Source organism: Diadema antillarum, unplaced genomic scaffold (assembly GCF_040938485.1).
Source record: "Diadema antillarum isolate AM-2024a unplaced genomic scaffold, OU_Dant_1.0 seq00000160_RagTag, whole genome shotgun sequence".
Taxonomy (NCBI): Eukaryota; Metazoa; Echinodermata; class Echinoidea; order Diadematoida; family Diadematidae; genus Diadema; species Diadema antillarum.
In genome coordinates this window covers 2,932,763-2,946,720 of record NW_027271231.1, presented here as the reverse complement: position 1 = coordinate 2,946,720, position 13,958 = coordinate 2,932,763, and the positions used below count along the sequence as shown (strand labels likewise).

Here is a 13,958-nt window from a genome sequence, read left to right as displayed (position 1 = left end):
TTAGTTCCTTTTTAATTGAAATATCTGATTTTATCCTTGTAATGTCATTTTTCTATTGAAAACGACTGCTATTCAACTGACCAATTACGATACAGATAATGTACAGGCCCTAATGAGAACATCCGGGACTTTTTAGCTATTACGTCAGCAGCCGGTAGAGGTCGACGTTATCCCATAATACTGTGTTATCATGGCGGAGGTAAGTCACCGAAAAATCTCTAAATTTACGAGTAAAATTTGACCTTTCATTGAGGACAAATAAGTGTGAAAGAGTTGGAAGCAGATTATTGGTATTTATTCTGTCAGCCTATGAGACTAAAAGTTGCTTATGTCCGTTCAAATATTGACTACTGTGGAGTGAAAGAAGTAATGTTTTGTGGCAAGTAACGCGTAACCCTGCAGGCTAGTGTTTCCCCACGTACTACATGTATACTCTATGTACTGCGCTGATGTATCGGCGCGCAGGATTGATCGACCAATCGGAAGAGATGGCATCGACGTCTCATGTTGTAGGGCGGTGCATGAACATGTATCACTGCGGAGAATCCTATGATAGGGCCATATGACTCTGTGCAGCTCCCGAAACTCCGGGGGCAGTGTGGTCGAAGGACCGTTGAGTTGGGAAGTTGAGAGTTGCCGAGGGCCTATCTAGCGGTTCACGGAATCGTAGTTCATGACGTCCCTGTACAAATGTGCTTTGATTTCCCTTATAAACTATAATGTAAATGCAAAATTATGATCTTATAAATGATATGTGGGGTCCTAGAGATCTAATGAAATACGATGAAGTGTAGATTCCGTAAGCCGTATCAACATCAGCGACAGAGCAGAGGGCAATTGTGCAGTTAATGACGTAACAAAACTGTAGGACTAAAAAAGTAATGTTTACAGACAAAAGTAGTCAAATGTTAAAGGTCTATGTCCAGTTCAAGAATAAGCGCTCTTTGGCAAGGAGTAGAAAGTCATCACTAGCACTTGCACAGTTCGCTGTCTGTGCTGGAAACGCGCATTCATTATCACTATCAGACACAAAGATGTCGTAATACCATATCGTCTGCTATTATGTTATCATAATCATGAGTTACTGACTGTTCAGTAATCCCCTACCCTCCTTAGTAGCAAGCCAAATGATTTTTCATTCTTTGATTTTAATTTTAATTTTATTTATAGAGGAAAGTAAATATAGTGTCATGTTCGTGTATATGCCTCAAAAACAGTATTGCAGCCCATTTTCTAAAATTGATATGCAGTCTTCTGGTCCTATCTGTTGCCAACTGTGAAATATCATGTTTATCATGGAAGGTATCATTGAATGTATGCTAATTTTGACACACCAGCTATACGGCTTCATTTCCATTCCACAAGTTTTCAGTGTCAAGATTGTGCTTTCCGGAAATGTCTGTATTGGTATGACTTCTTGTATACTATGCATTTGATGGTATTATTGAACAAATTGTCATGGATTTTATTGTAATTAATGTGAAAAAGAAGTAACATCACACAAAGTAACTTGATTACATTTATATTTCCTCCTCTCCAGCCGGCAACAAGCGACTCGAGTCCCGGTAAGCAAAAAAACAAATCAAAACAAAACAAAACCAAAAAAATAAGAAATGATAAATAGGATAATGAAAATGAATAAAACACAAAATGAAGATATATTAATAAATAAGTCAGTAAATGAATAAATGAATCAGTAAATAAGAAAGAAAAACTATTTGCTATTGAATTAACCAATGCAGATGGTTATTGTTGATGAAAGATTAGTTCCACATTTTTATGTAATGCATGTATACATAAAACATAGGAAACGGTGAAAATTTGAAAAGTTCACAAGTGTTCATTTTCCTCAAAAAACTTGTACTTGTGAATGGTAACACTTTAAGGGTACAAAGTCTTGTTTTTATATGTATATTTCTTAAAATCTTTTATAATCTTGATATTCTACTTTACCTATATTCTTGTTTTTCCTGTTGTACATCATAAATGAAACTTGTATTGACTAAGTTTTACTGGAATTTGTAGGAAGCAGAACCAGTAAAAAAAAAAAAATTCCCAATACCAAATGCTTTGCCAAAATGAGGCTCTCTCCACTGTTTTGATGTAATATAGAGGAAGTGTGTACTTCGAAGAAACTTGTGGTTTCCAATATCTTATGAACTTTTTTCTTGAAATATGCTTTATTTGCTTGCTAATGAAAGAGGGGATATTGAATTCCTTGTGTGGGCTTACATTGCTCTCACCATTCTGCACTTCATGTAAACTGAACACATTTATTTTCCATGTCAAAACTGAATTTTTGATGAACATTTTTTTTTTCAATCTGACTGCTCAGAAAATGATCGTGACTTTGATGTCACGGCCGAAATGATGGTCCATGACTACGATGACGAGAGAACGCTTGAGGAAGAGGAGCAAAATGAGAGTGGGGAGAGTTTTAGCAACAATGAGCTGGATGAACTAGCGCAGGTGAGCATTTGCTTTATGGCACCTTGCTATGTTCCCTGAAGAGGGAAGCCATCTCGGCAACAATTTTTGTTTTTCTTGATATGGAAGTCATGAAAAAAAACACACAAAAAAAACCCAGTACATTGCTGCTGTATTCAGATGAAAAACTTTCAAGTAGAGTTTTAAAGAATATGATGAATGTTGAATATGACTATATGTATTCATCGTATCTGGTATCCAGTCTGTGAGTTAAGTCAATTGTCAAGATCAGTGGCAGATCCAGAGGGGGGTGTACCAGGCGCGCGCCCCCTCTTTATTTTTTGTTGAAACAAAAGAAATAAAAAGAAAAAAATGAGATGAAACCCGGAAGCAGCACCAAAAATATTCTTTGCCCCCCTTTTACAAAATTTCTGGATCTGCCCCTGAAGATGGCAGTGGCTCTTCAGCATTTCTGTTTGAAAACTCAGTGATTTCATGAGTTTGTCCTCACTTATAAAAGAAAGAATAAAGTTAAAGATTTGAGGAAAACTTCAGGATAATGAAACGATTGGGCTGAATGTTCGATGTAAAATTGTGTGTGCGCAAGACAAAGTGATACATGTAGCTGCTTCGCAGGGTTTATTATATCCAATGAGCCTTTTGAATATTGAGTGGGTGATGTTTTTATGTAAACTTTACTGATATGAAATTCTCAAATCAATGCCACAAAGGGTATACCATTGTATAATTAACCAGCAAATGATGAATGAATTTGGGCATATTATGACAAAAATCACAATAGTGTACCTTCTCCTAACCTTTTACAAACAGTAATTTGTAGCAAAACCTATGCACACACAAAAAAAATCATATAAAAAGACCTCAACTGAGTTTTACAAGTACTCTTAAAATTATTGCTGTGATTTTCTGCCCATCAACATCTGATCCATTTATATTTGATGTCTTATTCTACTTGGCCATTTTCTTCTGAGGAGATAGAAGAAATAACTTGTTAACTATGCATCGCTAGATTGTCACATTCGTCTCTGACTTTGTGCCTGCAGGATGCTGAGATTCCAATGGATGACCTCTTAGCCATGTACCTGCCACCCGAAGGGGGTGTGGCTAATGATGATGAGGAAGAGGAAGAAGAGGAAGAAGAGGAGGAGGATGACCTCACCAATGGAGAAGAAGACTTAACTAATGGCGAGACGGAGGAGTCATTACCAAGTGATGTGTACCAGGGGTCCAGGGATTCTACGCCAGGTCGCACGCATACCCAGAGATTGCTCAGATGTGAGTTGAATGTTGGAATTCTTTTCTGCCCATCTTTAGTAACATCTTCTTGTCTCATGGCCAGTTCGGCCGTGAGTTAAATGCCGTTTGAATTCTTTCCCGTGTCCATCTTCATTTACATCTCCTTGTCTCGTGGTCAGTTTGGCCGACACAGTGCTGTACGGTTGTGTTTACCAACTGATGACAGCTAAGAGGTTCAACTGAGACTAGAACGTCTGCCGGTTCTTTTTGTTATTTTTTTTTTAGTCTTGTAAAGACTTTCATATGCATTGCTGTATGTGCAGGTACGAATGTATGTCAGTGAGAGAAGTATGTGTCTTTGGCATTGTTATCCAGCTGCTTGTGTGTCTAAGTGTGGAGATGACTGTGCCACAGGGGTTGTGTAATTCATTTTACACAGTGGGTTGTGTAAAGTGACAGATAAGGCAAAATGTCAAATATGTGTAAACAAAGGTCTCGGCAAAGTTATGGACATACTTCTGTTCAGATGCATCATTTTTGTGCCCTATTAGTCTTCTATAAAGTGCTAGTGTTTTTCTGGAGTTGTCATAGTTTTTTCACATCTTATGTAGATCACATGTTTCAAATCTATTATGAAGGATGTTTTTAGCATACATTATGTCTGATTTGTGGCATTGGTAATAGAAGAGTTACAGTTTTTTAACATGTGTAAACAAGAACTTTCATTCATGCCAGATAAAGCAGGAGTAATAGTGCGTGAATTATGCTCCTGTTTGTTTGTATAGTCTTTTTTTTTTTCACTTTCGTATCGTTATGGCTTTGTGAGATGAGCAGGCTGCTCTGTGAAACTTCGGATTTCTCAAAATCACAAAGACAAAAAATTACTCTGATTCTAATTGTGGGAATTTTTAAAGGGAATAGAACAGTATTGGTGGAGATGAGAATTGGGCTTTTAACTTTTTGTGAGATACCAAGAAAGCACGTAGGAAATAGTACAGAGCATACCATTTTAAGAGGAATTCAAAGTTTATTTGATAAAAATCAGGTTTGGAATGACTGAAACATCAAAAAAAAAAAAAAAAGTAAAACAAAGCGATCGTAATAAAATTTGGGTGCCACACTTTAATTGAATCGCTCTGTTTTGGATATCTCAGCCATTTCAAAACCAATTTTCATCAAATAAATGTTGAATTCCTCATGGAATTACATGCTCTTTCATATTTCATAAGAGGTTTCTCATCTCACCAAATAATGTTAGAAACCTGAAATTAGGTCTCAAACAAAACTAAACAATCCCTTTAACAAGATCGTATTGGGCAGACATACATGTACTAGTACGTTGTGTGTTGAGTGATTTGAAATAAACTGTATTTTATTTGTTGTTGCAGTTTTGTGAAACAAGACAATGAAATTCTTGCTAGACTGTCGAGCTGTAGAGAGATTGACTAGATGTGGGAGATCATGCATTTTAAATAGTAAATTATATTTATTTGATTGCAGCGAGTGCCAATCCAGACGAAGAATCAGAGTCAGGCTCCGAGGATTCTGATTACGTTCCGCCTGATGATTGGAAGAAGGTCAGTTTTATTGAAACAGTGTAACCATTTTTATCATGAGGTGTATCCATGAATTTGAGCTTGTGCTTGCATTTGTGATTCAGCTTTCCTGTTAGAATTGCATGCTATCTGTATAGTTTATTAGATTTTGTACAGCTGGAAAATGTAATGAAGAGATGAAGGACTATGTCACTCTCCTTTGCTAGCTAACCAATATTCTGAGATTTATTCTTTATCACAAGTTGTTATTTCACCACTATCATTGAATAATATCTGAGTGGATTATATCATCATGACATTCCTTTCTGCAGTATTTTATGTTCAGTTAGTTGTAAATTGTTGAGTGAAGTGTGCTCTGGCCTTTGCAGTTATTTCTATCCATTTCATTAGTGTGTGCAGTGCATCAAGTTAAGACCTGCCCAACAACATACTGTGGTACAGCAGTTCATTTTATTCCTCAATATAGCAGGGTTCGAAATTGGCGATGGTCCGCTGGCCATTGGCCACCCAAAATCATGTCGGACTAGCTAAAAATCATAAAATTCTGAAGTAACTAGTCCGTCTGGCTAGCCAAAATATTGCTTCAGTGTCAAAATTGATTCTAAGTAGTCCGCCTGGCTAGTTTAAAAAAAAGTTAAGTGCGACCCCTGTATAGGCTTAAATCCTTGGATAGATTTGTATTTGATGTCTGTCAGGGATTACCACACAAATGACTCCATATTAATGATAGGCGAGAATCTTTAATTTTTCATGGCTTTTTGTTGTGTCAATGATTCACACGAATAGGATCTGTTCTTCCATTTTCCTGTGTAGTGTATAAGTGTTGGGCATGACTTCCAAGCCATTGTGCCTGAGGGACTAAGCCCTTACGACGATGCTCCAGGTGAGATTCCAGTAACCATGGTGATTCATTTAAGCTTAGCATTGCAAGGCGGGTGGAGTCAGGAAGTCATGCTGGAGCCATGAGTGACTGTACAATTGAATTGGTCTTTTATTGGATGCTGTTTAGATTCGTATTAAGAATTTATGTTGGTGAAATGATTGATATGCTAATGTCTGAAAAACAGCACTTCTGATAATCATAAAACTTGCGTCGCACATGGTACTGTGTAAGCGATGTACAGTGTAAATAGTATTGAATTGGAATTTACATATTAGATTTGAAAATGCAATGTTAGATTCCTTGATTTGATTAATTTAGTTGAACAAGTTACATTACATTTTGTTCTGTTCTAATGCCTGAGGATAGTGTATGTACAAGTGTATCTGGTCTGTATGTGTGTATTCCTGTTAGTGTGAATTTATCAACCATTTGCTCTTTGTGTGCCTAAGTAATGTCCTGTTGCTCACACAATTTAACACGCAGTGTACGAGAATGAGGACAGACTATTATGGGATCCCAACAAGCTGCAGGCAGCTGATGTAGAACGCTTCCTAGACCATGTCCACCAACCTCTTCCCGGCGTGCAGGGACTAAAGGCCCTTCCCACCGGCTGCCACATCAGGGATGATGAAAGGGTATGTACCCACTACAGAGGCCTCCTCGCATCCAGAATTCTCTACCTGTACAGGGAAATCTTGTTCTAATAAGTTGCTTCGGACTACTGAAATATCCGTACTAAATCTGGTATCTTCTTATATCAGGGATAAAAACTAAAGATCAGAAACTTATTCATTACATCAGCTTGAAAATGAAATTTATTGTTGTTTGTTTATACTCCCTGGAGGTTTTTGCACAATACTGAAAGAAGGAAGTACAGTAGTGGACTGTAATAACTAGAGTGAAATTAATTGAATTGAACCTTGGAAGGAAACTTTTATTACAAAGTTCTAATATCTTAAATGTATTCACAGAAGAGTGGCATCAATCTCATTCCCTCAGAAACTTTCACGCAATTAGTTAATTATTTCAGGCTAAGCCAATTTCAGTGAACTCCATTTGTAATACAACCTGTATCACAATAAGACACAAATATATACATGTGTTTCAACATCTCTGCAATATAATTCACCCATGTTTTTAGTTAAGTACTAGTTAAGCACGGCACAAAAGTCACAAAAATTCTGTAAAAAGTATTCCACATTTACAGTATGCATATTTTAGATGTAATTATTTTTATCTTTGTCACTGAAGTGTTTTTTTTGTTGTTTTTTCAGCTTCACATTAGATTTTGGTGACGAGAATTTGACTTGCTGTACACTGAATGGCGTGTACCTCCAAGTATTATGTAGAAGGAAAATATGATTGATTAATGGCATCTCTGCCTTGCTCCTTTCAGGCACTGTACATCCTTCTGCAGTGTGGGCACAACGTGGAGGAGGCCCTCAGGAGACATCGGATGCAGATGGCTCCGCCCGCCGATGAGATGAGCCTATGGTCAGAGGAAGAGTGTCGCAACTTTGAGAGCGGCCTCCGCACTTACGGCAAGAACTTCCACCTTATACACCAACACAAGGTAATGCCAATTATTTGATATTCAGCTGCTCAGCAAAATCTGTCAAGTCCCTTGAATATCCTGGATGCTCCAAATCAATACAGGGGACTCCTGTTATAAAATGCCCTTGGGACCAGCAGTTGTCTTGTTATATCGAAATTTGTTATATCCGAAATGAATTTGGCATCGTAGACATTACTGATTATAATTCTGGGACCTGAATTTTTACTTCCATGTAACAAAATTTCATCATAACTATGTTGGTTCTAACAGAAGAGCTCCGTATTCAAAGCATTCATGCACTGTACCCAAGACTCGACCTATACATGGTGGACTGCATATCATTCCCCAGAAGTGTATTTCCACTTATCTGTTTCCAGACAAAATAATTGTCATTAATGATCTCCAAGCACCGGAGTACTGGAAAGTCTTGAGCCCAGATCCATTCAATTTTTTTTTTCACAAAGGCAATTTTATCATATCTACCAGTTAGTCCTTGTTTGTTCATGAGAAACACTTGTTAATTTCTAAAGAATAAAAAGCCATGTTGGTCAGCTATTTCTAAATGTGCAAACATTTGTTATAGTAAAGTGTGAGGCCTTTATGAAAGATGAATGAAAATAACCAATTCAGTAAATTTCACTCCAGTTTGTCTACGTGTTTTGCTGCAAGGTTGGTAGTAACATGGTATGCCAATATGGTTTAACGTACTATACAAATGCATGTTTTAAGTTATTAGTCCTAATCCTGTAACTGTATGTTGAATTGCATGCCTGATACAGCTCCACTTTCCACAATCATTGTAAACCCTGTGACTCTCTTAGGTCAGAACGAGATCGGTTGGTGAGTTGGTCCAATTCTACTACCTCTGGAAGAAGACAGCGCGGCACGACATGTTCGCCAATCAAAGCCGACTAGTGAAGAAGAAGTATCACTTGCATCCAGGCATTACGTAGGTTGACTTCTCTTTCTCTCTCTACTCCGCTTGTGCCAGGCTTGGTGTAGGTTTTCCTGGCATTGTTTCCGCTTTTCTGAGCAGTTGTTGCTTGTTCTCTACTGGTCTGTTCTCGCCAAGTCGATAGAGAATTCGTACTCAGAGAGTCAATTACTTTTCTGTTTTGTTTTTTAGTTTAGTTTTTTTTTTTTCCATAATGGTTGTTGACTACTTCGTGAAAGTATAGGGAGCTGGCTGCATGTAGGAAAAGCTGGCTGTCATTTTTTTATGCCTCCGCAACGAAGTGGCCGGAGGCATTATGTTTTCGGGTCGTCCGTCCGTCCGTCCGTCCGTCCGTCCGTCTGTCCGTCCGTCCGTCCGTCCGTCCGTCCGTCCGTCCGTCCGTACGTACGTCCGTCCGTCCCGTTTTGTTTTTGTCAATATCTCAAGAACCGTGTGATGGTTTTACATCAAACTTTGTATGAGGGTATATCCTTGGGGGATAATACTTTGTGTGGATTTTAGGGTCACAGGGTCAAAGGTCAGGTTATTTTGTGAAGAAAAAAAATTGAAATTTCATGTTTTTCTCCATATATCTCGCAAATGGTTCAAGGTATCTTCATGGAACTTAGTATATATGCTTGTACTGATGGGCAGTGATTATCTAGGGAAGTTAAGGGTCATGGGTCAAAGGTCAGGGGGTCAAAGGTCAAGGTCAACTCCTCAAAATATCACTACTTTCCTTAAAATGCAATATGTCTGAAGGTTTTTTTTTAAAAACTTGATGGATGGCATGTATTACCCAATATATATTTTTGGGGAAGTTTCTTGCCTAATGGTCAAAGGTCAAAAGGTAAAAGGTCAAGTGAAAGTGCTAAATTGCACTTTTTCCTCCATATCTCGAAAGTAACTCAAGGTATCATCATGAAACTTACATATTTATGCATGTTCAACCTAACAGTGATTCTCTTTGGAACTGTGAGGTCAAAGGTCAAAGGCCAGGTTTAGATAATGCTATTTTCCCATTTGATACTGAAATTATACTTTTTCTCAATACCTTGAAAATTACTCAATGCATAAACTTATAAAAGGGTCAAAAGTCAAGTAAAAATCATCAGTTCCCCAAATACCTGCACTCTGACATTTTAATCATTCATCCAATTGAACCTAGTTCTAGGAAAGTGAACATTCAGCACATTTGTGTCAAACCTGTCATTTTAATATTTTGCCAATTGTGTGAAACTGTCATCACACATTGTCAAGACATTGTACTATAGACCTATTAGGAGAACCATGCATTATGGCGGAGGCATATCAGTAGCCGTAGCGATATATCTAGTTTTTTCATTATACAAGTTGTTGACTACTTGGTGGAAGGATTGGAAGCTACCTGGATGTCGGAAAAGCTTTAAATGTTAATTTTCAAACAGTTGCGTGTAATGATTTGCATGGGCAAAACATTTAGTTCTGATGATAGCATCTATATCATTCACGATGACATTGCCCCTCTCATTAGCACGTGTTGGAGCCTTTTAGTTACGGATTTAGCATTGGGTGATTGAAATTTGGATGCATATCTTTCAACCGTGAGTTCTGAGCAGAAATCAGCAAGTTTACATGTCAGAAGGATTCCAAATGAAAAGGGAAACATTACACCAGTGATGACATCAAAAGTCTTAAGGCCCTTGACCTGGCATCCAATTCAATTTAAAGGTCCTGTTTACCTTTGGGAACAGTAATTTAAACAATTTTCAAGATATGACATTTAATGCATATGTGTAGATCTGCTGTACCACAAAACATCTTATCATATAAAATTTTCGACATCAAACCTAAAATATAAGGAGATATCTGTATTTTTCTCGATAAACCATAATTGTAGACGGTTCAGTCTGGAAACATTCCTATTATAATTATTGTTCACATTTTGTATATTTAACAATACTCGCTACCAATTTAAATTTTTACAGTGGTTGTTTCTATCCCTAACTCACATTTTAGAACTATTTTAAAGCACTAATGCTGGGTTTTTGTTTCATCTGCAAATGGTAAATTATGCCTTTAAACTAGAAAAGCACTTGGAGAGTGCAGACCTCTGCCAAGCAGCTCATTTCCACCCAAAGACGCATGCTGAAAATCGCCCTTATTTCCCAATGATAAAGAAACCTTTCTGTTGTGTCTCAATGTCTACCTCATCGGCAGCTTACTGCACACTGCACCTCGAGTGCATGCCCAGTTCGCATTTGCACATATCAAATACATGCAGCTTGAACTCCCTCTTTTGTTGACCTTATTTGCCAGTGGATAATCCTTCCAACAACAAAAAAAAATTTGTTGAAGTATCCCGGATCCAGGCGTTTATCTGGATCATTACCAAAATTTAATCATCTGTTCCTTGTGTCGTCATCAGTTTCCCATATATGTTTCATCCAAATTTGTTCACAACATTTTAAGTTATTTTGCAAACAGACAGACAGATTTACCAACACCGACTAAAACATAACCTCCTAAGCAGAGGTCTTGAAAAAGAAAATTGAGTACTTTAAAAAACAACAACAACTTAAGTATGGCAAAGTTGTGTGGTACCTCAGTGTGTACGGAAAAATTATTTGCCTGTCTGTCTGAAAGCAGTTTGGCATATTAGAATGCTAATAGTAAACCCCAACCCCTCTTTCTCTCCCTTTCCACCACACCCAAAGGGATTACATGGACCGGTTCCTTGATGACATGGACAACAGCATGAGCCCTCCGCCCGCTCAGTCCCTCTTGGATCGGAGCCGGATCAACAAGCCCCCCAACCAAGTGACCATGTTGGCGCTGAACGGTGTGCCAGATCTGCAGAACTGTTCCCCCGAGCTGGGCGTGCTTGCCAGTGGAGACCTGCCAAGCGAGGCATCGGCCTCTGTTAACTATGCAAGCACGCGCACCCTACCCATCACCTCAGACGACGGAGTCCCGCCCACCAAGAAACAGAAACTGAAGGAGAGCAATGACCTCCTAGTCCTGGAGAATCTCAAGACTTTCATTGCCAGCAACGGGGGCATGAATCTGCCCAACTCTGCCGAGCTGGTCGCGCCAATCGATTCCCCTCCCGCGTCGTCGCCCCTCACGCATAACTTGCAGAACGTTGACCCCAGTCTAAGAGCCTACCACCAGCCTGCCTCCTCGGTAGCTGCAATCAGCGGTGGCTTTAAGGGCACTGACGCGATATCAGCGAGAGACAAGTTTGGTGCAGTTGTGAATCAATGATAATGAGTTGCGGTGGATCGCTTAGCAACGTGCTGCAGTATTCTGTGTGACAATATGTATATAGTGTCAGAGAGATGCAAACTATTCAACAGATATTAAGTTTTTTTTTACCATTATAGCATCTTTTTGTATGTTTGTAAAAAAAAAGAAAGAATGAGTATATGTGAACCTTCCCGTTACCATGATGATATTTACTTCTCCAGCGCGAAAATAGTGATGGAAGACGCAAGATGTGCAAACTACCATATGGATGAACACAGGTCTCCTGTAGCTCTTTTGCAAGCTTTCAAAGAGTATGGCTTTTACAAAACACTCGGTTAGTGAGCCTTTGTTTTGCTTTGTTTTACTTGTGCACCACATGAGTTTATTTTCTAGCGTCTTTTGTTGAAACCTTTGCAGGAATTTACAAAAGCATTATCAGATGCCACCTTCACCGCACAAGAAACTGATACGTAAAATGCATGGCATAGTGATGTAAGAATTTCTATTTTGATATATTAAGTAACCACTTTAAGCTCTCCTGAGGCTCAAGTAAGCTAGTGTGATCATTCATTGTCCAGCACGCATTGTGTATCTTTGGGGCCAAAATGGGGGCCAGTTTTTACTTTTTCACCTTCTTCTTGAAAGTGTGTGGTCAAATTTGTCACCAAACATGGCATGTATTATTGCTCGGGTGATGAAATATATATTTGCACCAATAGGCGCAGTGCCTTTCTTTGGGCCCATGAGACCACAGAGCCCCCTGATTAGAGAATCTTTACAAAATCTTCTACGAAACCAAAACATGTTCAGAACACATGGTAACTACATAAGTGCGTGTTTGTGCCCTCCTGGGGCAATTACCAAATTAGGGACTAATTCTTTCACCTTCTCATTTTTTTTTTTTTTTTTCAAAAATGTGTGGCCAGATTTTCACCAAACTTGGGTGGTGCCAAACAGGCGCCATGCTACACTTGGGGCCCCCAGGGCGCCCCAAAGTGAGAGATGTTAAGAAAAATAAAAATTCTCCACAACTAGATATGATAGAGTCAATAGTATGAGTGAATACATCAAGTGTGCTTTCTAATTTTTTGTGACAGATTCAGGAGTGGCAGCTAGGGCCAAATATGGGGCCAGTTTTTGCATTTTAATCTTTTTGAAAACGTACAATTTTCTCTCTCGTGTTATTTTTATTATTAGTGTGATGCAATATGCAAATGGCACCATGCCCCCTGGAGCCCCCCCCCCCCCCCCCCCCCCCCCAAGGTACATATGTGTTTGCTATGTTCTTTTAAGGTAATAGTCTGGAAGAATGTATTAAAGGTGAACTTGCGATACTCGGGTGAGCACTAGACCCACTTGGTCTCTTGCTCCCTACATTATTAGAATGTTTCCATCATTTTGGGCTATTTTCAAAGCTGTATATCGTTGAAAGAGAATTTATTTCTTCTTGGGCAACATGAAACAGTTTTTTGTAGTCCATTCCAACTTCCTTTCGCAAAGGAGAATTTGCAGGTGGGACATTTTATGAAATGGTTTAGTTTTTATTGGCATATTTCACTGATTGAGCAGAATACACTCATCAGCCTGTATTATTAGCACTTGGTAAACCAGTGTACCTGTGCAACAGTGATCACTTTACACTTTCTACGAGTTCAGCCTAGACTGACGCAGGATAACAAGGTATTAGATAGAGTGTTGTCTGGACCAATAACTGAGATGTTGAGTAGTTTTGTTGTAAACTTACGTCTATATACTGTACTTGTGAATTGAAATCCCCCATTTCATTATTACTGCAATCTTGCTTTTCCAATCTTTTTGTCATGTAAAAAATATAGTTTGTATTTTCCTTTTCCACTATTCTATGATACAAACAAACAAGCAAACAAACAGATGTGTGTCAGGCTTTCATGTGAAGGGCAGAACATGTGACTCCCCTCAAAACAATTCTCAGTCCATTTATTAACTCAACTTTACTGGTACAGTGGAGCCTCATGATAGCGAGGTGGGATGAAGTGAGATACCCCGATACGAGACAATTTTGCATGTCCCATTCCTTTTATATTCTTGTGTTTTCTTCCTGATATTACAAGATACTTGTTATTTGATATAACAAGATAC

The 13,958-nt window shown here is 38.6% G+C and overlaps 1 protein-coding gene across 1 annotated transcript; it reads left to right on the top strand.

The window, feature by feature from the left end:
- Positions 1-186: 186 nt before the first annotated feature.
- LOC139727917 (mesoderm induction early response protein 1-like) lies at positions 187-13,069 on the top strand. The gene is made up of 10 exons (XM_071638890.1): positions 187-199; positions 1,541-1,565; positions 2,336-2,469; positions 3,492-3,723; positions 5,185-5,261; positions 6,054-6,123; positions 6,607-6,758; positions 7,520-7,696; positions 8,500-8,627; positions 11,309-13,069. Exons 1-10 carry the CDS (start codon positions 191-193, stop codon positions 11,856-11,858), a joined length of 1,554 nt encoding a protein of 517 aa, XP_071494991.1. The 5' UTR covers positions 187-190; the 3' UTR covers positions 11,859-13,069.
- Positions 13,070-13,958: the final 889 nt, after the last annotated feature.

Bases quoted from the DNA above. Each gene is read 5' to 3' on its own strand.
- LOC139727917 (XM_071638890.1), top strand. The intron at 1,566-2,335 runs GTAAGCAAAAAA...CTGACTGCTCAG, and splicing joins AACAAGCGACTCGAGTCCCG to AAAATGATCGTGACTTTGAT. The intron at 6,759-7,519 runs GTATGTACCCAC...TGCTCCTTTCAG, and splicing joins ACATCAGGGATGATGAAAGG to GCACTGTACATCCTTCTGCA.